Source organism: Bufo bufo, chromosome 7 (assembly GCF_905171765.1).
Source record: "Bufo bufo chromosome 7, aBufBuf1.1, whole genome shotgun sequence".
Taxonomy (NCBI): Eukaryota; Metazoa; Chordata; class Amphibia; order Anura; family Bufonidae; genus Bufo; species Bufo bufo.
This window is the reverse complement of record NC_053395.1, coordinates 142,580,864-142,608,858: the sequence shown is the minus strand read 5'-3', so window position 1 is coordinate 142,608,858 and position 27,995 is coordinate 142,580,864. Positions and strand designations below refer to the sequence as shown.

The 27,995-nt window shown below is 44.1% G+C and overlaps 1 protein-coding gene across 2 annotated transcripts in view; it reads right to left on the bottom strand.

The window, feature by feature from the left end:
• Positions 1-27,995, bottom strand: part of LOC121007452 (aldehyde oxidase-like) — a 292,875-nt gene that overhangs the window by 246,647 nt on the left and 18,233 nt on the right. For both annotated transcript variants that reach the window (XM_040439380.1, XM_040439381.1), the window contains exons 4-9: positions 26,317-26,425; positions 16,971-17,097; positions 14,254-14,315; positions 12,096-12,218; positions 11,760-11,840; positions 9,092-9,233 (exon numbers count right to left, since the gene is read on the bottom strand). In XM_040439380.1, coding sequence (XP_040295314.1) covers positions 9,092-9,233; positions 11,760-11,840; positions 12,096-12,218; positions 14,254-14,315; positions 16,971-17,097; positions 26,317-26,425 — 644 coding nt within the window. The remainder of the gene's footprint in view (positions 1-9,091; positions 9,234-11,759; positions 11,841-12,095; positions 12,219-14,253; positions 14,316-16,970; positions 17,098-26,316; positions 26,426-27,995) is intronic.

Below are 27,995 nucleotides of genomic sequence, written 5' to 3'. Positions count from 1 at the left end.
AGCTGGCCATCAGTATCCTGGGTCAAAACCCGCCCACAGGGCCGGCGGCCTCCCTTGAACCTCAGGCCTGCCAGCCAAAAATTATTGATGTGAAACCGTCTGGAGCCAGCCAAGCTACCCAGGCTCCAGTAACAGATGTGGTGGCAGCATTAATGGAGCAAGTTAACCATCTCACTAAGAGCCTGGAAAAGGTGTGCAGCAAAATAGAGGAATGGGAAAGACCATTGTTATTGGAAGACGAAAGTCCCCTACCTCAAAGGCTTCTCCCGCCTGCATATAAAGGAGGTCTACTCCAAAGAACCAGATGGACGACCGGGTTACCGGTCTAAGAATTACAAACTGTCTGTCTGCACCTATTGTAAAAAATATGGCCATACTGAGACAACGTGTTGGCAGTTAAACGGGCCACCCCTCGGGAGGTAGAACAGTAGGTCCAAAGGATCCAAGTTGGATGCCCAGATACGTGGGATCTCGTCCAAAAATTAACATATGCATTAACGGGATACCTTTTGAAGCCCTGCTGGATACTAGGTCTCAGGTCACCACCATCCAACGACCCACCTTTGACAAATTCTGGGATTCAAGTCTCCTCACCCAGCCACCGGAATCCTGGCTGGATATCATTGCAAGCCGGTGAAAGTCCATGGGTACTGGGAACCTACCCTCCAGGTGGGAGAAGCCACCTTACCACAGCAAGGTGCGATTGTGGTGCAAGCCGGAGATAAAGGGGGACACCCCGTGATCTTAGGGACCAATGTCTTTAAAAATTGTTACTCTAAGGTACTTGAGGCCCTGAACCAATCCATACCCTCAGCTTCACCTGCTTCTAAAAGAGTCATTCAAAAGACTATCAGTGTGCTGTGTGCGCAGCAAAAATTTTCAAATGGGAAAGGAGAAATCTGCACTGCCCGGATCCGGGATAACTGGCCAGTAATCCTGCAACCGAATTCCCAGATCATTTTGTGGTGCTGTGCTGTACTAGGGATCCAGGGCCAAGACTATCAAGCCCTGGTGGAGCGTATCCAAATTGAAAATCATCCCTTCGTGCGAGCAGCCAAGAGCCTGGTGACTATATCTCAAGGTAAAGTGCCTGTCCGTTTGATTAATTTCAGTGATCACCCTGTTACACTCTCTAAGCACAGCCCTGTTGCTCAGCTTTTCCAGGTATCCTTCCAGGATGTTATCCGTCTGCCTGCCACGGAGACATCTCAAACTGCACATAGCAGCAGCTCGCCTGCCAGCGCCTCTTCAGTATCCTGTTGGGAGGAACTTCATGTGGGGAACGAATACACCCCGAAGGATCAAATAGAGGGAGTCCTGAATCTGGTGAAGGAGCACCACCAGGCCTTTAGCAAGCACTCCACGGACTATGGAGAGGTCAGTGTAATCAAACACACCATACCTACTGGCTCTCATCCTCCTATCAAGAAGAGATACAGACCCATACCGCCTGCCACCTACCAGTCCGTAAAAGAGATGATGCAGAAAATGAAGGACTCTAACATAATCCGGGACAGTCACAGTCCCTGGGCTGCACCCCTAGTTCTTGTTCGTGAAAAAGATGGCAGCATTAGGTTCTGTGTGGACTATAGAAAAATCAATCAAATCACTCACAAAGACGCTTATCCGTTGCCACGCATTGAAGAATCTTTGACTGCCCTGGGGTCATCAGCCTGCTTCTCGACTCTTGACTTAACCAGTGGATACTGGCAGGTGCCTATGGCCCCGGAAGACCGGGAAAAGACCACTTTCACCACGCCTATCGGCCTGTTCGAATTTAACTACATGCCTTTTGGACTGTGTAATGCTCCAGGGACGTTCCAGCGGTTGATGGAGCGTTGTTTAGGCCATAAGAACTTTGAGACTGTATTGCTATACTTGGATGACGTCATTATCTACTCCAAGACATATGAGGATCATTTAAAGCATCTGGCCGAAGTGTTTCAAGTCCTCGCTATATATGGCCATTTAAATCAAGCTGTCCAAGTGCCATCTGCTGAAACCAGCTGTGAAGTACCTGGGCCATGTTGTTAGTGCAGAAGGAGTCCAGCCTGATCCTGATAAACTTGCTGCTGTCCGGAATTGGCTTACTCCCACCACCGTGAAAGAGGTGAGAAGTTTCCTCAGTTTCGCAGGGTATTACAGACTCTTCATCCCGCATTTTGCACAGATTGCGGATCCGATCCAGGAACTCCTGAGGGGGAATCCCAAAAAGAGTCCAAAGACTCCTTTCCCTGTTGAATGGAGTGAGGAACAGGAGATTGCCTTTCACCTCCTGAAGAAGAAGCTGACCGAACCCCCTGTCCTTGGTTACCCGGATTATCAGAAGCCATTCCACCTCTATACGGATGCCAGTAAAAGAGGCCTGTGAGCCGTGTTGGCTCAGGTGCAAGACAACAAAGAGAGGGTGATTGCCTACGCCAGTAGATCCCTGAGGGGAGCTGAGAAAAACGATCATAATTATAGTTCCTTCAATCTGGAGTTCCTTGCTTTAGTGTGGGCTGTGACTGAAAAATTCAAGGACTACCTTGCTGCTACTCCGTTTGTCGCCTTCACTGACAACAATCCCCTGGCGCATCTGAATACAGCCAACTTAGGGGCTCTGGAGCAAAGATGGGCCTCCCGCCTTGCCAACTATTTCTTCACTATGAAATACCGGGCAGGTCGCTCAAATGATAATGCTGATGCCCTGTCTCGGCTTCCCACTACAGAAGCACCAGATGAACCAAAAGATGCCTGGGAAGAAGTGGAGATGCCGGCGTTTTACAACAAATTTGCTCAGCAAGATAATGTTCACACTGAAAATCACTCAGCTGCTGATCCCTCTCCACCGACTAATCCTGAGTCCAGGGGCGAACAAGAAAGGTGGATTAAGCTCCAGTCAGAAAGTAGAGTCCTCAGTGAACTGCTCGACTTCCTTACTAGTGGAAAAACTCCTGAAAGAGTCCGCAGGAAGAGTGCAGACCCAGAACTATTGAAATTGTGGAGACATTGCCACCAACTCTTCCTTCAAAAAGGCCTGTTGCTAAGAAGGAGCCTGGATCCAGTGTCCTGCGATAGGGTGTACCAGATCATCATACCACGTCGAGACGCTAGTCTTGTGTTAGAGATGTATCATAACCGGTTTGGACACTTCGGCGTGCAGAAAACTGAGGCCACCATTCCCAGAAGGTTCTATTGGATTGGGATGAGAGAAGACATTGAAAAGTGGTGCCGGGAGTGTACTGCCTGTGCTGTCGGGAGAAGTGAGCGCCATAACCAGAGAGCGCCTCTCCACCCTATCGTGAGTAAAACTCCCCTGGAGCTTGTTGCTATTGATCATGTGAAGTTGGAGCCAAGTCGCTCAGGTTATACTTATGCCATGACCATTATTGATCACTTCACTAAGTTTGTTGTAGCTGTGCCTGTGAAAGACCTGACAGCCAAGACTGCGGCGGAAGCATTCTGGAAGCATTTCCTCCTGCCCTACAGCTGCCCAGAGAGAATCCTCACCGACCAGGGGTCTGTGTTTGAATCACAGTTGTTCCAGGAGTTGTGCCTGCTACATAATTGCCAGAAGGTCCGGACCACAGCCTATCATCCGCAAGGTAACGGACTCTGTGAAAAAATGAATCAAACTCTCATCGAAATATTGAGAGCAGTGCCCCCTGAGACAAGGGGTAATTGGCCTACTCTGCTGCCACAACTTATGTATACGTATAACAATACAATTCACTGCTCCACCGGGTACACGCCTTTCTATTTGATGTTTGGCCATCAAGGGGGGCTGCCTGCCGATCACTCCCTGGACGTGCAAATACCTGATGTCATCAACCCACTACCAAAGACTGATTGGGTGGTGGAGCATCAAAGACGTCTTCTTAATGCCAAAGAGATTGTTCAGGAGCGCATGGAAAGTGCCCGAGAGCGGCAGCAAAGAGACTATGACCTGGTTGCTCATGCGGAACCTCTTGCTATAGGAGAATAACCTATATTGAAGAATAACCACCGAACCAGCAAGCTGGACAGTAAGTGGGAGAGGACTCCCTACGTCATAACTGCTATTCCTAATGCTGAGACCCACGTGTACCAAATTTCCAGGGAAGGTAAAGGCTCTCAGATCATACACAGGAACCATTTAACCCCTTAGTGACCAAGCCTGTTTGGGCCTTTATGACCAAGCGTTTTTCTTCCTTTTTTCATGGTCTCGTTCCAAAAACTATAACTTTTGTATTTTTTCGTCTATATAGCTTTATGAGGGCTTGTTTTTTACAGGACAAGTTGTAGTTTTTAATGGCGCCATTATAGGGTACACATAACTTTCTGATTAACCTTTATTAACTCTTTCTGGGAGGCAGATGGGGAAAAATAGCAATACTGACACTGCGTTTTTACATTATAAATTTTATGGCGTTCATTTTTCGGTACAAATAACATAATATCTTTATTCTCTGGGTCAGTACGATTACAGTGATACTAAATACTTATAATTTTGTTTACATTTTACTACTTTTTTTGCAATAAAACCCCTTTTATTACCAAAAAAATGATTTTGCATTGCCACTTCACAAGACCCATAACTTTTTTTTTATTTTTTATATGGAATTGTGTGAGGGCTTGATTTTTGAAAGACGACTTGTATTTTTCATTGGTATGATTTTGGAGTAAATGCCACTTTTTGATCGCTTGTTATTACGTTCGAAATTCTGTCTTTTTTTTTTACGGCGTTCACCATAGGGGATAATTTATGTAATATTTATGTAGTCCCGGTCGGTACGGACGCGGCAATACCAAACATATGGGGGATATTTTCTTTTTGCAATTTTTTTCATTGAAAAGCGTATTTTCAATGGAAAAAAAAGCATATTTTTTTATTTTATGGAATTTTTTTTATTTAATAAATGTGTATTTTTTTTCTATTTTTTTTACTACTTAATAGTCCCACAAGGGGACTATAATATACAGTATTTTGATTGCTTTTAAAATGTAATGCATTATCTCTATAATGCATTGCATTTCAATAGCAATGCTATTCAAACATTGACCAGCAGGCTGCGCTAGAGAGGCACAGCCTGCTGGAGGTAACGGAAGACAGGCTTGGGGCCCTGATCGGAAGCAAGGTAAGCTTCCCAACACATCAGCACCCCGCGATCGCATTTTTGGGGTGCTGATGGGAGACAGAGGGAGACCGCTCCCTCTGTCACCACTTTACATGCAGCGGGCGCCATTGCGCCCGGCATGTAAAGGGTTAAACATCCCGGATCGGCACTCCTGCTGGTCCGGGCTGTTAGAGCAGGGACCCTGCTCTCATGTGAGAGCCAGGTCCGCGCTCCCCGCTGCACAGGGGAGCCGTGCAGCGCTTAGACTGGGCCGCCGTAAAAACGCGGCGGCCCAGCCTAAGGCCCCTTAGTGACCGCCGTAAAAACACGTATGGGTGGTCACTAAGGGGTTAAAGCCCTGCATAGAAGGAGAGACTGCAACAGAGGACATTGAGCCAGAGTCTCCTGAGCCAGAGTCGTCGGCCCAACCTGTTGATCCTATGCAAGCCGTTGAGAATCTGTTACGTGACAAGGAGCCACTTCATTGGTTCCTCACACCCTGGTTGAACTTGGTGGTACCGGCTCAAGTTCCTGCTAGTCCTCAACCCCAGGATGACCTGTCCCAGGGTGTACCAGAAAGGGCTCCAGAGCCTGTGGATTCCTCTGGCCCCCTTGAGCCAAGGCAAGAAGAGTCTCTGCCAGTAAGGAGGTCCACGCGGCCTACTAAGGGACACCCACCTGTGAGATTCGGAGACTACATGGTTGATCAGAGTCGCTCCCCCCGGGAAACCCCTGTTTAACTGTCTACAAGACCCGGGTACGGACTCATGTCGTTCTTTTGAGCCTCCAGGAATTTATGTTATATTTGCATATTTTATTATTATGGACTATCCTGGTTATTCCTGATACGCTGTACCAGGTCATCACCCCTGTTCCCTGTACTATCCTGCGTGAAGAGAACGACGCCCCTTTTGACCGCACTTGTTCCTTTGCCAGCGGAGCTGCCTGATATTTTCCTTGCAAATGTAGTGTTTGTTGTATATGCCTGCTTTGCATTTTTGTCTTTCAGGTCACAGTTTCCAGCTAGGCGGGCCCCCTGTGTTGCGCCGAGGACGGGCAACCTCAAAGTAGCGGGATATGTAGTGTCCCACTACGTAAGGGTGGGCACTACTAAGGGTCATGTTGCCCCACCTCCTGTGGGAAATTGCTATTGTATTTTATATTGCATTGTAATGTATAATTTCATGATTATCTCCTGTACCAGGCCTGCTAGGGGTGTAGTTTCTCCTCCTAAGCTGTAGAGGGAGCTAGGAAAGAGTAGTTCAGTCGAGTCCAGGAGGCTAAGTAGCTCAGTCTAGCCTGCCTGAGTTTGCTGAGTAAGAAAAGCTCAGAAGTTAACCCAGGAGAAGAAGTTGCCTCCTGAAGATATCTAGCACCTTGAAAAGTACAGTGCAGAGCCACTTTTATCCAGCTAAGTAGAAAGCTGAAGGGCAGAAGGATATTTACAGCAAGAGGATTTACACCAGAGGAAGGTTTCCCTACCCAAGGATAAAGCCAGCTATAGGGCATACGGGCCTTGGAGAAAGCCAGACAGGATCTGAGGAAAATACAGCCTGATCTGTAAGTGTTATTCCCTCTGAGTATCTTGCAAAGACTTTGCCTGCCACTTATGTGAAGCCTGCCTGTGACCAACATTGTACATGTGGAACTAACTGAAACCTGTAAATAGTTGAACTGTTCAGTAAAAAGAAGTTCTGGTTCACTGCAATTTTGTGTACCTCAATTATTCCTACAACAAATCGGTGTGCCACCGTTACCGGCATTGGCGTCACGAACTATAAGGGATCTTGCAACCGGCACATTAAACTTCCAACACCCAGGGCACCTCACCTACCACCTGGCCTGGTCCCTATACACAGAGAGTGCCCCAGAGGATTCTTGTGCCAGCCTCTCCATCACTGCTGTACGCCTGCCCAGGGTAAATAAAAACTGTGAGTACCAAGAGCAACCCTCGGTTTGTTAACTACCCCTGTGACCTCATATTCGCTCACCCTGCAGGACTGGCGCACTGCACATGTTGTTGCCTGCGGCAACATGTAGCTTTCTATGCTTGTGTGTGCATTTCCCTTTTAAGTGGCTTCCTTCCCTTGTCTGGTATTGGAAGGGTTAACTCCCTTCCTAGTGTTTTGTTTACACTTGGTTTATGTGTGTGTGGGTGTGGCTGCTTGGGCCATTTAGCCTCTGCTGGATGCCTGAAGCTGGGGGGTACTCCAGCCATGGTGTATGCTGGAGCTATCCTCCTGGTCTTCATATTCCATCTGTCCAGTGAGGGCTACCCTTGTGGTCATAGATGTTCTTATGGTGTCTCACGTTTATTGCAGCTATGGTTGTCCTGGGTCCCTGTGTGGTTTGTGGTGTCTGCTGTGTCCTTTTAATGTTGGTGTGGACACCAGCACTTGTGCACGGGTTACAGTCAGTGTGTCTGTGGCAGGTGAGTGTGTAGTAGTTTTCACTTACCTGCCATTTCTATAGCTGTATGTGTTCCCCTCTCCTTGCAGCCTGGCCTCAGATAGAGACTCCTGTTCCTCCATGACTGGGATGAACAGGTTGTCTCTCCCCTGCTGCTAAGTGAGGGATTACCAGGGCGACTTAGGGTTTCTAGGAATCCTGAGTATGAGTCGTCCTACCATCGGGGTCGTCCTACCTTCAAAAACCTGGCAGGTATATTTTTGTTGGATGTGGACCTGTTCCATACGCCCGTAATAAAAACCCTTTAGCGAAATAGATTCAGTTTGGTGATTGGGCTTCATGCTCATATATGCAGCGATGTAAAACTAGCCATAGTAAGACAGTATAATTTTTCTGTTTTGTTCCTGCCATTTTAGCAATAGTGCCAACAATAACTGTAACCATGCTGGTTGTTACAGGGCTGAGATTCAGTCCTGTTTTGATATTTAAATTGGACACATGGTTGATTGAGTAACATCACTTTGCCAAAGCTAAGAATCTTTTGTCTAGATTATTAGACTATAGGCTAGTTACATGGTGTATGTATACTGATATGATCAATATTGAAAGTATTTTTATATGTTGTAGTATATCGTAGTTAAAGAGGACCTTTCACTTGTATAAACTATGTGAACTGAGTATGCTGCCATATAGAGCGGCGCCCGGGGATCTCACTGCACTTACTATTATCCCCGGGCGCCGCTCCGTTCTCCCGTTATAGGCTCCGGTACCTTTGCTCCTTAAGTTATAGTAGGCGGAGTCTTCCCTTGTCCTGTGGGCGTCTCCTTCTCCTAGGCTGCAGTGCTGGCCAATCGCAGCGCACAGCTCACAGCCTAGGAGGTTTTTTTCTCCCAGGCTGTGAGCTGTGCTCTGCGATTGGCCAGCGCTACAGCCTAGGAAAAGGAGACGCCCACAGGACAAGGGAAGACTCCGCCTACTATAACTTAAGGAGCAAAGGTACCGGAGCCTATAACGGGAGAACGGAGCGGCGCCCGGGGATAATAGTAAGTGCAGTGAGATCCCCGGGCGCCGCTCTATATGGCAGCATACTCAGTTCACATAGTTTATACAAGTGAAAGGTCCTCTTTAAGGAAAGGTGTGTTATTCCTGGTGATACCAAGGCAACATACTGTAGCTGGTATAAACTGAGAACAATCCCACGAGCTAGGGGGAATATTGACTGGTATCATCTGCTAAGTGGTAAAATTTCGCCCTTTTCATACCAGCAAGGTCAGATATTGCTTTTGATAACAATTATTAATATTAATAAGCAATATCTATCCTTTATCAACTTCTTAGAACCTGGCTACTAACTATCATTTTATCAGCATGTTCAATCCAAAAGTTTCATTGTCAGTTGCGGATGTTAAGAATCAATATGGCTGCATTTCCTCCTCTTTTAGGTGGGAAGCCTTTTTAATATCAGTTGTGACTGGAGTTAATATTTTAATAATTCCAAGCACAAAATATGTTTTTACCCTTATATTTTCCAAGGACAATGAGACTTTCTGTAGACGGACAACTTCATAATGTACTATCATTTCCATCTTTTGCTTTCTGCCTACCTACTGCAGTGTTCCCCACCACAAGTGGAGCTTTTGGGTGTAGTACTTTTAAGTGTAGTAGCTCCGGCAGACTGGCTGGTGAGAACCAGGTAATGCGCTCTCCTTGGAATATCAGCTCACTCTTGTTTTCATTGTCCATTAACTGCAGGTGAGAGAACAGAATATATGTAACAAAATTTTTTGTCATACTCCCAGCATTTCATACTGTAGAACTAATGAATATCTTTGTGAACAACATTCCAAAATTTTAACTTCATTAATTTTAACTTTTTTTATGGCAGGTGCTGAATTTTAGTGCCATACGTTGGTTTGTACACCACCCAAGATGGATGGTTCGCAGAATTTAGCTGTATCATATAATTCCCTGCTATAATACTTACTGGAAAAGTACAAATAAGTGTTGGGTCAGTAGATGCTACATTATCAGATTTACTGGGCTAGTGGACCAGTTTGAAAAAACATGTAACACCCCTCTACCTCACAAATTTAAATAAGTCAGAGACAGTGAGCACTTATGCCTCCCTTTTTAATGGTCACTTTTCAGTCCGCTAAACTTTCTGTAGTGTTCTGATTTCTCAGAACACCTTTGCTCATCTTACTAAGGGCTATACCTTGCAGTAATAAAAATAAAATAGGTTTGCATCAAACAAAATTTCCATTGCAGTTATTTGTATAAGGCCTCCTGCACACGAACGTGTGCGCCCAGTGGCCGTGCTGCGGCCCGCAATGCACAAACACCGACCGTGGGGCAGCCGCAGCGGATCGCGGACCCATTCACTTGAATGGGTCCGCGATCCACCCGTTCCGCAAAAAGATAGGACATGTTCTATCTTTTTGCGGAACAGAAGTACGGGACGAAACCCCACGGAAGCACTTCGTAGTGCTTCCGTAGGGTTCCGTCCCGTGCTTCCGTACAGCACCATTCCACAGCTCTGGATTTGCGGACCCATTTAAGTGAATGGGTCCGCATCCGTGATGCGGAATGCACATGCAACGGTGCCCGTGCATTTGCAGGTTCGCAATACGGCAACGGGCCACCTACGGTCGTGTGCAGGAAGCCTAAGGCTCTGTTAACATTTCTGTAACTTTCTTTCCCTTTAGGTTTCCTTGATGTTGTGTGCTATTATATCTAGGAACAGTCTATGGGATCCATCAGAATCCTTGAAAGATAGGTCATAACAGATGTACCATGGCTCCTAAAAAACAGAAGCCATGAAGTCAGTGTGAATACAGCCTAATACTTGGCTATCTCCGGAAGTCCCATAGAGAATGAATGGAATGGCAGCATGCATACTCCACCTGCTGCTCTATTCTTACTTGGATAAGGGACCCCAGTGGTCAATCCCCCACCAATCAGATACTTATCTTCTATCCATAGGATAGGGCATAAGTTTGTATTGTGGATAGCTGTGCCTCTTCATGCTTGCCATCACGTCATCCCTAAATCTCCATCTTCCTGTTAACAGATGCTCAGGGAGTAGAGAATATGTCTACTTGGATGAATTAAAGGGGTTCTATATCTATTAGATAACAGCCATGCTTGGCATTACAGCTCAGCCCTATTTTCCGGACTGAACTGTGGCTAAGCCGCGTGACCAATGAACGTGATATCAATGGCCTCACCCAGGACCTCAGCTGATCACTGAGGTCCTGGGTGTCAGCCCCCCAAGGATCTGATATTGGTGACCGATCCTAGATTTAGGTCATCAATATCATAGTCTCGGAAAAAAACTTTTTAAGGGCATAGACTATATTGAGAGAGGATTACTGCAACTGGGGAAGAATGCTAGTAAGGCTGGGTTAACCTGTTTGGATTTTTTAATTCAGTTTTGAAAGCCACAGATACTACCTCACCTCTTTTTTTTAATCCACTCCTTATTTCTGTCTTCAAAAATTTAATGTGGAAACTCTGCCTCAAAATTTGGCAACACACAAAGGAGGGATTGTGGGAAGGGGAAGGGTATGAAGAAACTAGACAACAAACTAAGCAAGCAGAAATGACAGGTATGACATCAAACAGAACTAATGGAAGAATGTCGAATATTAGGATAGTTTAACACTAGCGGCAGGGGACTCTGGCATGCAGTACTTTTAGTCCGGCTGCCTCTCGGCGTGCACTGCCGTGCTGCCGCCAGAACTCCGCCCCGCCCCAATTATAGTCAATGGGGACAGAGAGGCAGTCCGGGGGCACACGTGAACTAGCGGCAGGACGGATCCGACAGGCTGTTCACCTGCCGGAGTCCCCTGAGCAGATTGATATACCGTTTTGTAGGAAAAGATTCAGTAAAACCTGTAATTTATATATTTATAGCTTTGCTTTTTTCACCTCCTGTGAAGAGCTATCGGTACAGGAGGGAGGAGTTATCAGTGATTGATGGCAGTGAATACCCCTCCTCCCTGTACCGATAGATATTCAAAGGGCTGTTGATATTAATGTAAAAATTACAAGTTTTACTGCTGGACCTTTTTCATCAAAACTATATATGAATCTGCTCTCAGCTCCTCCTGCTCTATAACATGCTGCCTGCAGATTGCACGGCAATTTCTGGGGACAGTTCTATTATAATATTAAGCAGGTGGTGAAAATCTTTCCTTTCGTTTTTACACAGTACACATGCATTCAATCTTAACATAAATTTAAACTGCGATTGATAGGAATGTTTCTTACTATTAGTTCAGGTGGAAAGATCAGTTCTTGTGTCGGATCAAGAGGCAAAAAGTTGTCTTCTTTAAACAATCCAGTGCAAACCTACAAGAAATAAGTAAGCAAATACAAATTATGGCTGACTTCTACCTTATTACAAGACAAAGCAGAGGTGAAGTTCATTGCTAATACAAGAACAAGCCGATTCCATCTGTTCTGTTGCTACTTCTGTCTCTGGTCTGTTTGAGACTGAAGAATGAATATGAAAATATTCTGAGCTACTGACTCCATGCAAAGCAATGAAAACACTAGTTGTAACTTCATCAGCCCGTATACACATCTAAATAATGAAAAACTCACATCTCCATGGGCAGAATCATGAGCATCATTCAGTCTGTTGACTCCATTTTCTCCATTACTTTTGCTCGTGTCGCCATCGACATAACATGTTCCATTCTCTTTCAGCTGACAGCAATCCTCTCTCTTTTTAAAACAAAGTTATGTAATTTACAATATGGAAAATTGCATTCTGTACTAATAGTAATATAGGTTGTACAGTTATGCTGTCTGTTTTACTACAAAGCCACTGGTTCTGAGCACAAGATGACCTTTCGAATCCTCCAAATGCAGTCGCCTTTACCTTGGTGTAGACCAATAACTCCACATATTCAGTGTGTGTGTGTCCCCCCCCCCCCCCCATTCCCAACTCTGTACCATTATCTTTGATGTCCAGGATGCCCGAGGCCTTGTACTGTCAAGGGGATGGCTATCAGAGTTCAAAATAGTGAAACACAGTCATCTGACACTGTCCAGTCAGCACACACAGTATAACAGCACAGTAGTTCAATCCGTCCTGGAGTTTGACAGTACATGGCCATAATAGCATATCAGGTGTCAAAACTAATGCAATCAATTGCTCAGGATCAGGTAGGGTGGAGGGGGGGTAAAGGAAGAAAAATATTCGTCAAATCTGTGGAGCAGCAGCTACATTAAGGAAAAGGCAGCTGCAACTAGTGTGTAGTGACCGGAGGGGGAGAGTTAGGAAGAGGGGGGTGGCGGTTGTGGCACTGACAAGAGCGGAGGTTCACATGGCTGTCCTCATTCCAAAACCCCAGAGGTCAGGCAGTGAATGAAGGTTGCACCTTTTCTTCCCTTGGGGGACACCTTGGACCTTTTGGGACCCCTGCCTGGTGGTGATTGGGGTGCTATTTATGTTTGGAAGATGAGTGCAGCATAGGAGGGCAGATGTAGGCAAGGACGGTGGATGACAATGGAGCAAACAAAGTCTCTCTTTACTGAATAGATAATAGGAGTTGCAGTACATATAGCAGCAATATGCACAGTTCTGAGGTATATCACAGAATAGACTTTTCCCAATAGCTGTGAATAGGCAGTAGCAATGATGGTAGTAGTCCTCCCTGAGTTTCACTCAAAGTTCACTTACACATCTTCCCAAATAGCTACAGGCATGCAATTCCATTCTCATTAAAGGGGCATTCCGGCTAGAGAAAGTTATCCCCTATCCATAGGATAGGGGATAACCATTAGATTGGTGGGGGTCCTACCGCTGGGACCCCAAGATCATGAAAACGGTGGCACCGTACCCCATGGAGCCCTCCTGAATTGAACAGAGTGGCTGGCTGTAAATGCGTACCGCAGTCCCATTCATTTCTATGGGAGTGCTGGAGTTAGTCGAGTCCCAAAGAAATAAATGGAGCAGCTGCATGCATTTCTGACCAGCCACACAGTCCATTTCAGGAATATTCTTTTAACTATTTTTGCAATTCTCAGGCTTTGGGATGCAGATATTAGAACAGGATGGTCATCCATCTCTAAGGGTGGTGGGCACCAAAGCAATAAATCCTTCTACAAGCATTAAAGTCTTATTGCCATAAACGTGCAATACCTTACAGTCTGACTCGAGGCATTGTGATGTGGTTCTAAACCTTCTGTAAAATGTCTGTTCTCTTTCTCTCAGGGACAGTCTATCAATTAAGTAGTTCTCTGTCAGCTTCCAGTCTAAGGGTTCAGTCACACGTCCTTGGTGTATTGCGGATCCGCAATACACATGGCCAGCACCCCCATAGAACTGCCTATTCCTGTCCGCAATAGGCAGGCGCGCTCCAGAAATGCGGATGCGGACAGCACACTGTGTGCTGTCCGCATCCATTCCTGCCCCATAGAGAACGAATGGGTCTGCACCCGTTCCGCAATTTGCGGAACGGATGCAGACCCATTCTGCTGACATGTGAATTGACCCTTAGGGATGAAGATCCCCATTTTTTACCCCATTTATGGCATAACGCTGTTAAAATGGACAGATGATTGTACAGTAGTTCCAGTTATGCCAAAGTAACATTCATTTCGATGTTGAATGCATATTTCTGTTGAAGTATATTGAATAGTTTTACTGCCCTAGACCAAAGACATGGCAGGTTTAGAGCAAATGAGAAAAAGAAAGCTCTAGGAGGGTGGTGAAACTCCTTCACAAGTTCTGGTCAACTGCTTCTTTACTTACGTTACAGAAGGTTCTGCATCCATCCATTATTGGTCGATATCCAGTACAACGGCACAGATTACCTAACAAAAAGCACACAAGTTAAGTAAAGAAATAAAACCGGCTAGAATATTTTCAAGATAAGGTCACTTGTCCCTCGTAAAAATAAATATCTGGCAGAGTTCCAGTGTACATAAGGGAAGCTAGATATTATCTTTAACATTTATGAAGCAGCCAGCGCCTAGTGTGCCATTTAATCCGGTTCTATGAAATGCAGCGGTCATAAAGCAACTCTGCACGTAATCGGATAAAGCGTTGTGTAGTTGCAATACATGTCTTGAACTCAAGCAGATGATATTGAAGGAAACTTGACAGTAAATTCATACTGCCTTAAGCACAGACAGAATGAAATAGTGACAAGCTCTCACAATACAAAGCGCTAAGCTTTATCCCTGAGCTGTCATGTAAATTTCTGTAGCGGTACTGGTTTTAGCTATTGAGTGACTGCTGCAGTCCACAAGATTGCATCCCCCCTAATGTAATTCTTTGTACTGTAGCTGTGGCTTGATACTTAAAGTTAATATCACTACAAACGTTTGTAGTGTAGCCCATGCCTAATTCTGAAATTCTGCAGTATTTCAAAGAAAACATAGTGTGACATTTATTAAAATTGGCATTTTACTCGCCGGTCTTAATCTATCTCCCGCTGATGTTAAATACGCCATAATTATTAAGAATCGCATGTCTATTAATAATTTTGTAAGATCTGTGCAGGCCTGTGGGACAAAACTGTAATCTATGCCAGCAAGAGAGCCAGTGTAGGTTTCAGGTATAATTTACACTAATTTCCTGGCGTAATTATAATAAATGTGTTGACCTGTCTAGGCCCAACCCAGCACAGCTCACTTTTTGGAAAAGTAGCGAGCCTGGGTGCGAAACCCCCCAAAAGGTCAGAAAATCATGTTTAAGCAGCACGTGTGCTAAACTTTGAAACATTTTAACATAAATGTCCCCCATAGTTTTAAAAGGAGACAGTTTTACTCCTTTTGACTTGACTGAATTGACAGGTCTCTCCCTATATGCGGCCTGTCAATCCAATCAAGTTGGATGGGGAGAAGATAGAGGGTAGCCGCCCAGCGAATAGCATTTTGTAATAAGGGAACTTGTCAGTCTGTCATTCTGTATCTGATTAGGGCATAAAAATAAAAAAAATTATAATATGAAAAATAAAAAATAATTCAAATGATGGGGACCAGAAAATTATTTCTCTGTAAAAGTATATTTGCTGTTTTATCTCATTTTTATTACATTTTAGCTGTTACAATAGCTGTTGAAGGGGTTCTCTGGGGGAACAAATAACCTATTAATAACCTAACCTCTGGCACCACCCGGCACCACCACTAATCAGCTGTTTGAAGAGTCCTCAGAGAATCCTAAGCAAAGTGCTGTACAGTATGTTACAAAGAAACTATTAGTGACGAGCGAAGTAAGCTTCGGAGCCTAGATCCGAAGTCGCTTCTGTCAAAACTTTGTTTGAATACTGTACGAAGATTAGTCTCTGTACAGCTGCTCCTAGGCTTCGTGACCGATGTACACGGCATTGCATGGTCTTGAAGAGCCTAAGTGCTCACGGAGTGCTGTGGCCTCTTAAAACAGCTGATCGTGGGGGTGCTGGGAGTCAGATTTCTGCCGATCTCATATTGATGAACTATCCTTAGAAAAATCCTGGATAACTTATTTAAGAGTGACAAGCAAGCAAAATGCCTGTAAGGAACTATAAGGAGGGCCCCCTAGGATAGGGAGTTCCTGTGTACAAAATGGAGAAGGCTACATGGTGGCCGTGTGCATTATTTATTGAGCTTTTACTATCGAGTGACAGCTGCAGTGCACAAGACTGTACAAGTCAGGCGACTGCTTTAGACTACTTTTGTAGCTCGACAGTTAGGCTACTTTCACATATGCGTTTTTTGATGTCCTATTTTGAGATCCAGCATAGGATCTCAAAATCACAGCAAGACGCTTCTGTTTGAATAATACAACCGGCTGCATTCGTTCAGAATGGATCCGGTTGTATTATGTTGAAAATGAACATGCTGGCACTGAAACCACTGTAAGTCAATGTCTCAAAAAAAACGGATCCGGCACCATTGACTTACATGGTTTTTGGTGCTGGATCCGGCATGTTCAGTTTCCCATGCCGCACACAAAAATGCTGCTTGCAACGGTTTTGTACCCAGCATGGGAACACAACATACCAGAACAGAATGCATTCTGGCGCACTCTGTTCTGGTTTGTTCAGTTTTGTCCACATTGACAATGAATGGGGACAAAACTGAAGCATTTTCCTCCGGTTTTGAGATCCTCTGCCGGGACTCAAAACTGGAAAGGAAAACGCAGATGTGAAAGTAGTCTTAATATCTATTAAAAGTGCCACAAAAAGGTGTAGCTCCAGCCTATAACTTTTTTGAATACGACTTCTCATGTAATTGATCAGGGAAGATCTGCAGTTATCCGTTATCTGTAGATGACTCTCTAATACACAGTACAAACTGATCACCAAATGTGGTCAGTATCACAAGAATAGTAGGCTGTATCTGGCTTCACTTGTGCATTTCTATCAGCAACTGATTAAAGAGAAGGGAGTTTAGCCAATGATGCCCCTCACTGCCCCTCAATTGACCTTTACATAGTAGGAACAAAAGTCAGATGATACCATGAAGTCGATTCAGTTGTCATACCTCCCAGTGCTTCATTTATCTGCAGCATGGTGGGTTGAGGGTGGTTCCTTATCAGACTGTACATAGACATCACCATCCCAGGAGTACAGAAACCACACTGAGAGCCATGAGCTTTCGCAATCCTTTCCTGCAGGTGATACTTATCATGAAATGACTAACGCTAGAATAAAACTGCAACTAAAGAGCGTTAATATACAAAATGTCAGACACAAAATCTAAATGCACAATAGTAAAATACATAAAAGAACCTTGTGACAAATACAAGCTTACTGTACAGTGTAGAATGTTTTACCCTAGGTTCACCTTTGAACACAATTCCTTAGTTTAACCGTGATCTACACAAAACTCTGACTTACTTTGCAAATCATTCTCTTCACCTATGTACTCATGGACCGATGAGATACTGATCCATACAATTTACAATTACACAGTCTGCTAGGTTCCTTTAAGCTCGATTTTTGCACAGAACTTGCACTGGTTATTTAAACTGTACACCAGACACTGTAGAATAATCTCATAGTTTAGAAAAAAAAATCCCAGAATGTGGTGTCTCTAACAGGATTTTATGAAATAGATAAAAGTAGCGGAATACAAAGTAAAAGGACCAATAGCAAAAATAAATGTATGTCCTTTTAAGAGCTGACCGACATTGTCACACTTGTAATAACCCAAGACAGGTAGTCCTGGTGCACTAGGTAAATTACTAAATAATTAATGAACGGGCTTGGTGGGCCCAGTCTCTGATACCATAATGGGTTCCAAAGATCTAAGAGAAAACCCTGTTTGACTGTCTTTGGAGCCAGTCACTTTCAAAACTCATAAAATTTTATTAATGATAAAGAGGTTGGGCCTTGAGAATAATTTCCAGTGGTGAGCCCTAAGAACCCCAGTCAGACACTGCTGCTCAATGTCATGAAACGGGGCCCGACACTTGGGAATACACCCTAATGTATTGTTTTGCCCATTAGCTTAAATTGGGTCTCATTACAATCAATGGGGCCTGGCTTTTCCTCCATTGATTGAGGTTGCTGTTATTTTTAACACGCCAGGTGTAAATTCGTGTGTTCCTGGCAGAAAAAAAAAATAATATAGTCAATTTGAACTGACTTAAGTTGCAGAAATCTCTACAACAAATCTGTTGTGTGTGAATTTAGCCTTGAAAATCTGTGTTGAGTTTAGTGCGTTCTGATAAATGAAATCATGCATTTGCCAAAGTCCTCTGAACATAACAGTAAGTAATGATTAACCTATAGTGACTTGCGTATTTTTTCATGGACTGGTTACAGGTAAAGGGAGTAAAACAAAAAAAAGTAAATATACTATGCAAGTTGATGATTACATTCTAGAGGATCATCTGAAAAGGTTCACTTGCTGAAGACAAAACTGAAGGGAAAATGCCCCAAGAACAAGCAGGAACTGAAGACAGTTGCAGTAGAGGCCTGGCAGAGCATCACCAGGGATGAAACCCAGCGTCTGGTGATGTCTATGCGTTCCAGACTTCAGGCTGTAATTGACTGCAAAGGATTTGCAACCAAGTATTAAAAAGTGAAAGTTTGATTTATGATTATTATTCTGTCCCATTACTTTTGGTCCCTGAACAAGTGGGAGGCACATATGCAAACTGTTGTAATTCCTACACCGTTCACCTGATTTGGATGTAAATACCCTCAAATTAAAGCTGACAGTCTGCAGTTAAAGCACATCTTGTTTGTTTCATTTCAAATCCATTGTGGTGGTGTATAGAACCAAAAATGTTAGAATTGTGTCCATGTCCCAATATTTATGAGCCTGACTGTATATTTGTGGGAAAAGATTCAGTAAAACATGCAATTTATATATTTACATCGCTGTCATTTTTAACCCATGCCACGCTCCCTTTTATCAACCAGTCGGAAAAGTGGCGTGAGTGGGGAAAAGTCCCAGATTTTGACTCAAAATGGCTTGTGACAAAATCTACGACTGATATACACCACAGAAGTGGTGTATATCTGTTAATATATGAGCCCTAACATGTTTTACTGAATCTTTTTCCACAACCATGTATCCATCTGCTCAGCTCCTCCTGATTAATAACATGCTGTCTACAGATTGAATTTCATTTTGTGGTGGCAGGTCCTCTTTAAATAAGTATACTTGTGTGTGTTTTCTTTTGTATACAGTTGTAATTGATTGTGCTTTTCAATACAGTTTACACCTCGGCATCCTGGCCAAAGGTTGTTACGAGCAACAGGGTTCTCCCAGTTGCTTCATGTTCATCTAGATTCTAGTTCCTAATTTTGTTTCGGCAGGGACTATGTCTGACTTATCTGAATAAGGCCTCTTTCACACAAGCGATGCGGATTGTGTCCAGATCTGTTCAAACAAAAACAGATGGTTTTGCACAAAAGTTTTGTCTGCGATTGAGTTCAGCATGTGCATTTTTTCTGTCTGGATGGCATCCGGATTTTAAGCGTTTAAGAACTGAAGAACAACAATCTACATCTCCTAGCAATTGCATTTTTCTTGCAAGCCCCATCCACTTCCATGGAGCTAGGGCTGTGGGAAAAACGCACAATATATGGCGATTTAAAAAAAAACAAAAAAACATGGAGTCTGTTGGCGATCCTTACCCCATCAATAAACCCATGGTCTAATAACGATTATATTATTGCTATGCTAATCTCGGCACTCTTGAAGACAACTTGCGTCTCAGGGTGCGTTCCATCATGAATCCAGAAGTGATGTATAAGAACTTCCCGTTCCTGGGTCTGATACATTGAACTATATGCGGTTCACGGTGCGTTCCACGTCACCGGAAGTTACCCAGGAAAGAAGGCGTGCGGTCCAAATACCGGAAGTAAGTCTCTGGCGTCCGGACGTCAGCCCTGGGTAAGCGCACCAACTAGAATAAATAGTGCAATAGCGGCCAGACATAACATGGCTGAAGCGATTTGGTTTTGGGGACTTTATCACCTGTCCACCTGTAAGTAGGCCGTTTTCTTCCTGTCTGTTTGGATGTATCTTGGCATGACTTAAACAGATATATATATTTTTTCTGAAGGATGCCGGCTCTATATTGACTGAATATATACATCCCTTCTAGGTATCTACAGTAGGACAGTCCTATTTCTGGTGGTCAACAAAACCATTTGTATCCCGCTTGGAGCTAAGTATCATATTCAGTATCGCATTTGTTTATCTATGATTGTATTAAGATCACCCCCTGATGAGCCTAGAAAGTTCTAGGTGAAACGCGTCGGGGTCTCGTTTCTCTATCTGGAGAGCTTCAGCGGTACCCATTCTCTGGGATAACCGTTGACACTCTTTATGTAATTATCTTCCCCTTGTTAGGGTTCAACAGGGACTGGATAGGATTAGGTTCGGGGACAGGGAACCTCAGCCATCAGGGGGTCGCCCTGGGCTAAGCAGTCTGTAGGGCAACCAGGGTGAGATTTATCTGCCGTTGCCCTCTCTATAAGACCTTGGTCCTCTCCTTTGAATCCTTCTCTCTATCCTGTCACTATGAATGTCTTCATGGGGGTTACTAATCCCCTGTAAGAAATTCAAGTAATTGTATGTCTCTTTGCACAATATAATGGTATAAATATACCCATACCCTTTTAATATAATAAAGGTATTTTTAAAAGCCACTTTCTTTAGCCGTCTAAATCCCAATTAACTTAAGAATTCATCTAAGTCTGATTTAAAACTGCCCACTGTTCCTGTGGTGACCACATCCTGAGGTAGACTATTACAAATTTACAGTTCTTACAGTAAAGAAGCCTTGGCAACTCTGGAGACTGAACTTTTTTTCCCCCAGACGGAGGGAGTGCCTCCTTGTCTTTAGAGGGGGTTTTACATGGAATGGCTTTTTACCATATTTTTTGTATGGCCCATTTATATATTAGTATAGATTAATCATGTCCCCCCTTAGACATCTCTTCTCAAATCTAAATTTAATTATTTTAATCTTTCCTCATAACTTAGACCCTCCATGTCCCTTATCAGTTTAGTTGCTCTCCTTTGTACTTTTTCCAGCTCCAGAGCATCCTTTCTATGGACTGGCGCTTAGAACTGAACTGCATATTCCAGGTGAGGCTGTACCAAAACTTTGTAAAGTGGTAATATTACATCCCTGTCCCATGAGTCCATGCCACCTTTAATACATGACAACATCCTGCTATCCTTATAAACAGCTGATAGACTAAATAACAGCATACAATGTCAATGATCTACAACAAGTACACCCAAATCCTTCTCTATAAGTGACTCTCCCAGTGTTACTACCCCTAGGACGTATGATGCACATATATTATTACTACCCAGATGCATAACTCTACATGTATCCACATTGAACCCCAAGTTCATGCCCGAACACTCAGAGAGGGAGATTTTTCAAAATTAGTGCAAAGGAAAACTGTCTTAATTGCTCATAGCAACCAATTAGATTCCAACTTTCTTTTTTCAGAGCTCCTTAGGAAAATGAAAAAGACTCACTCTGATTGGTTGCTACGGGCAACTAAGGGTTGCCATAGTTTTATTTCGCCCACCTCTCGGCATGTTTGCCGTGCTGCCGCCAGAACTCAAGCCCGCCCCCATTATAGTCAATGGGGCCGGAGAGGGGCACGCGTGCACTAGCGGCAGCACGGATCCGACAGGCTATTCTCCCGCTGGAACAGCCTGCCGGAGTTCCTTGCCGCTAGTGTGAAACTAGCCTTAGCGTGTTTTTCTTTATACCAGTTTTGATAAATCAGGGCCAGAGTGTCCAAGTCAGCTTGTAGTTTACGAACATCTTCCATTGACTGCACAGTACTACATAGCTTAGTGTCATCTGCAAAAATAGAAACAGTGCTATTGGTGTATGGTCCACTCCAAATTGATATATATTGTATGATGTCATTATGCACTATTCCTTTGTCTATGCTGCTAAATCCATATTACAGGCTGGTAACATGCACTACATGTTTCCACCACTAGAGGTCTCTTACACCATTTATATATTGCAGCCACAGGAAGTTAGAAGTTAGTTGAGATCAGAAAATAAGAGACTAGGAGTTAGGAGGAAGCAGAGGAGACAGTCTTGTCTCTGTCCTCCTGAGTCAAGCCCAGTGGAACCAATTTACCTCAACCTTGGAGTCTAAGATTAGGACTACCTGATCCTACACTGAAAATTAACCTTCCGGGGTAACATAGTAACATACATAAGGCCGAAAAAAGACATTTGTCCATCCAGTTCGGCCTGTTATTCTGCAAGTTGATCCAGAGGAAGGCAAAAAAAAAAACCCCTGTGAGGTAGAAGCCAATTTTCCCCACTTTAGACCTCCTGCACACAACCGTTTTTTCCCCCGTTTACTGGCCGTTTTTTGCATTCCGTATACAGATCGTATACGGAACCATTCATTTCAATGGTTCCGCAAAAATGTACTCCGTATGCATTCCGTTTCCGTATTTCCGTTTTTCCGTTCCGTTTAAAGATAGAACATGTCCTATTATTGCCCGCAAATCACGTTCCGTGGCTCCATTCAAGTCAATGGGTCCGCAAAAAAACAGAACACATACGGAAATGCATCCGAATGTCTTCCGTTTCCGTTCCGTTTTTTGTGGAACCATCTATTGAAAATGTTATGCCCAGCCCAATTTTATCTATGTAATTACTGTATACTGTATACGCCATACGGAAAAACGGAACAGAAACGGAAACACAACGGGAAAAAAAAACGGAACAACGGATCCGTGAAAAACGGACCGCAAAACACTGAAAAAGCCATACATCCTCTATATCATTAATAAATTAAATAACAGAGGACCCAGCACTGAACCCTGGGGTACACCTCTTATAACCTGAGACCAATAAGAATAGGAGTCATTGACCACAACTCTGGACACGGTCCTTCAGCCAGTTTTTAATCCAATTACAAACTATACTTTCTAAGCCTATAGACCTTACTTTACCTATTAAATATGCTCGAAGGACAGTATCAAAAATCTATTTGCAAAATCTACGAACCCTACATCCACAGCCGCCCCTCTGTCCAGGCTTCTACTCACCGCCTCATCAAAACAAATCAGGTTAGGCCTCTTTCACACTTGCGTTGTTGGGATCCGGCATGCACTTCCGTTGCCGGAGGTGCCTGCCGGATCCGTAACAACGCAAGTGTACTGAAAGCATTTGAAGACGGAACCGTCTTCCAAATGCTTTCAGTGTTACTATGGCACCCAGGACGCTATTAAAGTCCTGGTTGCCATAGTAGGAGCGGGGAGCGGGGGAGCAGTATACTTACAGTCCGTGCGGCTCCCCGGGCGCTCCAGAATGACGTCAGAGCGCCCCATGCGCATGGATGACGTGATCCATGTGATCACGTGATCCATGCGCTTGGGGCGCCCTGACGTCACTCTGGAGCGCCCGGGGAGCCGCACGGACGGTAAGTATGCTGCTCCCCTGCTCCCCGCTACACTTACCATGGCTGTCAGGACTTTAGCGTCCCGGCAGCCATGGTAACTATTCAGAAAAAGCTAAACGTCGGGTCCGGCAATGCGCCGAAACGACGTTTAGCTTAAGGCCGGATCCGGATCAATGCCTTTCAATGGGCATTGATCCCGGATCCGGCCTTGCGGCAAGTCTTCAGGATTTTTGGCCGGAGCAAAAAGCGCAGCATGCTGCGGTATTTTCTCCGGCCAAAAAACGTTCCGTACCGGAACTGAAGACATCCTGATGCATCCTGAACGGATTACTCTCCATTCAGAATGCATTAGGATAATCCTGATCAGTATTCTTCCGGCATAGAGTCCCGACGACGGAACTCTATGCCGGAAGACAATAACGCAAGTGTGAAAGAGCCCTAGTCTGACAACTTCTGTCCTTGGTAAACCCATGCTGGTTATCACTTATAATATTATTAACAGTCACATATTCCTGTATATAGTCCCTTAAGAGTCCTTCAAACATTTTCCCACAACAGAAGTTAAGCCATTTTTGAGTTACGCCAGTCACTTGGCACTGTACCAGCAATGACTGAACCAAGTTCTTTAAGCACTCTTGGGTAGAATTCATCTGGACCTGGAGCCATTTACTTATTTAACTTAGCTTGGACCATATCTACAATTATCCATATTTCTGAATATACTAACAGCCTTGGCATTGCCAATATCAGCTCCTTTCTCTTCTTTTGCATATACAGAGCTAAAAAAAACATTTAGTAAGGGTCCAGCCACACATCCGCAAAATGGGTCCGCATCCGTTCTGCAATTTTGCGGAACAGGTGCGGACCCATTCATTTTCAATGGGGTCGGAATGTGCTGTCCGCATCCGCATTTACGGATCCGCACTTCCGTATCCACACTTCCGTTCCTCAAAGAAATAGAACATGTCCTATTCTTGTCCGCAATTACAGACAAGAAAAGGCATTTTCTATGGGAGTGCCGGCAATATGCGGTCCGCAAAACACATACGGACGTGTGAATGGACACTTATTCTGCCTTGTCCTTAGTTTCAGTGACCATATCGCCAACATAATCACAGCCAGTGGTTATTTCTTATGGTGACGTTACTCATGATTAGATGAACAGAACTGATGTCCTCCATATCCATCAACCTTATCTTGTTGGCAGTGTAATTTTGGGCCGGAATGTGACACCGGTTCAGCTGATCACACTCTCTTTTAAATTGGTCTTCTCAATATTCAAGGGTTTTGCGAGACGTTAAGAGGTTTCTTTACTCCATGATGCATTGAATCACGGATCAATACTGAGACTGGGTCTGCTCCATATTTGTATGCTCATACTCCTAGGGATTAATATAGCATTAATAATCTGTCCTCTGCTCCGCTTTTAGGCAGCTAATAGGTATGAAAAACTCGCCATATTGCCATTTGGCCTCCCCTTAATAAAAGTGGAGTAATCGCCCAGAAGCGGTGGTCCCACTTCTCGGTGGCGGTCCCTGAAGCTATATTACCCTACCTATCATCCCAATGCATTTTCCCTATGAAGTCATAGGGAACAGAAGTTCAACAGGGCACTTAAAAAGGAACATAATAGCACAACAGATGATGTAGCACCCAATAATGCAGTGTGATGCAGCTAAAGGGTCCACAATACTGCCGAATAAAAACCCTGCTACCTGGATTTCCTCCCAGGATTTTCTGGTTCACCAACATGCCAGTTTTTCCAGTTTGCATGCGCTAAAGGTCTTACGTGGCACGTTTACGTATTATATGATTGGACATGTGCAGATTACATTTTTACATGTTTTTCTGTATGGGATTTGTTTGTTGCTGTGCTGTTGTAGTGTTCTAGTTGTTTTGCTGACTTCAGATAGGGTCCGTTCAGTAGGCTTTGTTTCTGTTCAATGTCATGTATCTGCTATCCAACTGTATGCCATAAATCTGCCATCCACTCCATTGCTGAATCATCTTCTCCATCTGTGACCATCAGCAATCAGTTCCTGCCATCCACCAGTGAGTTTGTTTTAGTGTTTTATTTTCTGCCAGTGTTGATGCGTGCTTCATATATGTTGCTTCTGCAACTGTCTGCAACTGGTTGTTGTGCAGTTTAGCTCAGCCGTGAGTCCTGGGGGTATCTGAGTACAAGTTCTGTGGTCTTGCACACAACCAATGTCCTTACAAAGGTATGGCAGACAGGCACTCTTTTGGCATATTTGTGGCCATTAAACTACAGGCATATTGTCATACATGTGGGACAATTCTCCCAGTATTTACACCCTATGTGCTCCATGGACATGGTGTGAATCGAGTTTTGGGAAATATTTGACATTTGTTTTACATGGAAAACTATTAGCTGTAGTTCCTTGCATAGGCCAATACCTTCTTCACTCATTATTCCCCCATCACCTACATAGGTCATGTACTGAGTGACCAAAGCAATATAAGAGATAGATTTAATTCTCCATACCAAAATTAATAAAGGGTCCAAGTAAAAGAAAATTGCTATGCATATGTTTATAAATTGAGAGCTGTAAAACAAAGATGTAAATTGTGAAATGGAAAGCCATTATACATGGTAATCTGTTTTTAAGATGTATTAGACATTGAGAAGTACCCATGTGGGGATTATATTCAGATCAGAGAGATTGGAATAAAAGATTACAAAATACGTGCCAGCTAAAACTTGTTTCATGCTCAAACCTGTCACGATCCTGGCCAGTAATTTTATAATCAAGCCTAACATGTTACGGAAGAAAAATAAATCTATAATTACCATCTCTAGGTAAGATAATATATATGATACCAGTTATAAGCACCTTAGAGTTATTAAAATATAATAGGTATAATCTACAGAGATTAATAGAAAGAATGCATTAAGGGGAAGATTTAATCATTTGCTGTTTTCTGCAATTCTAGTAATCAATTACCTGTACAGGGTGCAGCCTACTGGTTGCGCTCCCAATTCCTTCCACGGTGGTGATAGCAGCTCCATGCAGGGCGCATATTGGAAGCAGGCAAGCATTGGCCGAGTAATGGCTTCAAGTGTTAAGACACAAACTGAAATGAAATGTGGCCACACATGCAAAGACACTTGGAAAAAGTGGATTTTAGACAGTGGCTATACCAGGCGATTTAAGTCTGTCCCTACATAGATAATAGAGGGTCTCAGCTTCTGGATTGGATACCCTGGTCCCCAAAATTTAGCCCACTAAATTAATTGCAGGGTACTTTATTGGGGTTGTCAGGACTCATGTTTTCCAGTAACAGTGCTAGATCTGTCAACGGGCTGTGTCCTAAATTAATGAAGCCTAATTGCAGTACCCGACACAGGCCATGGACAGAAGCAGGCCATGTTTTTTGGGCAACTCCTTGAAAAAGGTTGTCCCACCATAAGAACTTATCCCCTACCCAAAGGATAAGGAATAAGTATCTGAACGGTGGGGTCCGACTGCTGGGACCCCCAATGATCACAAAAATGAAGTGCTGGATTTCCTGGGGTGAACAGAGCGACAGTCATGCATGCGCAATGCTGCTCCATTCATTCAATGGGACTGCTGGAGATAGCCAAGTGCTGTACTCATCTTCTCTTTGGCAGTCCCACAGAATTAAATGAAGTGGCAGGACGCATGCATGATCACGGCTCAGTTCACTGGGACAGACTCCAGTACCTCATTCTTGTGATCTATGGGGCTTCCAGCTGATGGACCCTCCCCAATTAGATATTGGTTGCCCATCCTGGGAATAAGGGATACATTCTTATGGTGGGACAACCCTTTTAAGGTCATGAGATATCCAGGAAAAAAAGAATACAAGAGAGGAATTGTCACTACCAGAGCTTTGGGACGTTCTCACAGCTCTGTTTCTCCACCCCTGTGATGATGTCACTACTAGAGCTGGGAGGAGTTCTCACTGCTCTGTTTACTTTTGGTTTCCTTCCTCCCAGCTGTTCCTCATGCGTTTGATTTCCCTCTCTTTATATCACCCCTCCTCCTATTGTAGGGCGTGGATTATAGTTCTCATTTCAGTTGTAGCTCTTGCTTTAGTATCTTCACTTGTAGCTATCAGTTCACTGGACCTGTGTTCTGCTGCAGCAAGCACTCCGGATATTGCCAGCTGTCCTTGGATTCGTCTTCTCTGCGGCTGCAACACCTTCAGCTAAGTGTACAGACTTTGCTGTGTTCCTGATTATTTTCTGACTGGATCTGAGGTGGCCACGGTTCCCTCCATATACTGAGTAGGGCACCGGTGGCCGTGCCCCTTTCACTATTGTAGGGGTTACAGTGGTCATCAGTCTTAGGCACGTGGGCATGCCTCGTTCCGCCATTTGGATCCGGGCATGTGCTTTAGCAGAATAGGGAGAGCTTTGAGGGTCTGACAGGGGTCACCCTTTATCCTCCCTAGTTTGGGTCCGGTCAGTAGCTCTTTTACTGTGTATACTATTGTTGCTCACATACAGCCGTGACATTATAATCCACCAAAACCGTCCTTTTTTGACATGGATCCGCTTTCTGGCCTGGTTGACCGCATGCAGGGTCTTTCTTTGGAAGTAGCGGATCTCCGTCAATCTATGACTCAGCTTCAAGCATTGGGCTCTGCTCCGGCTCAT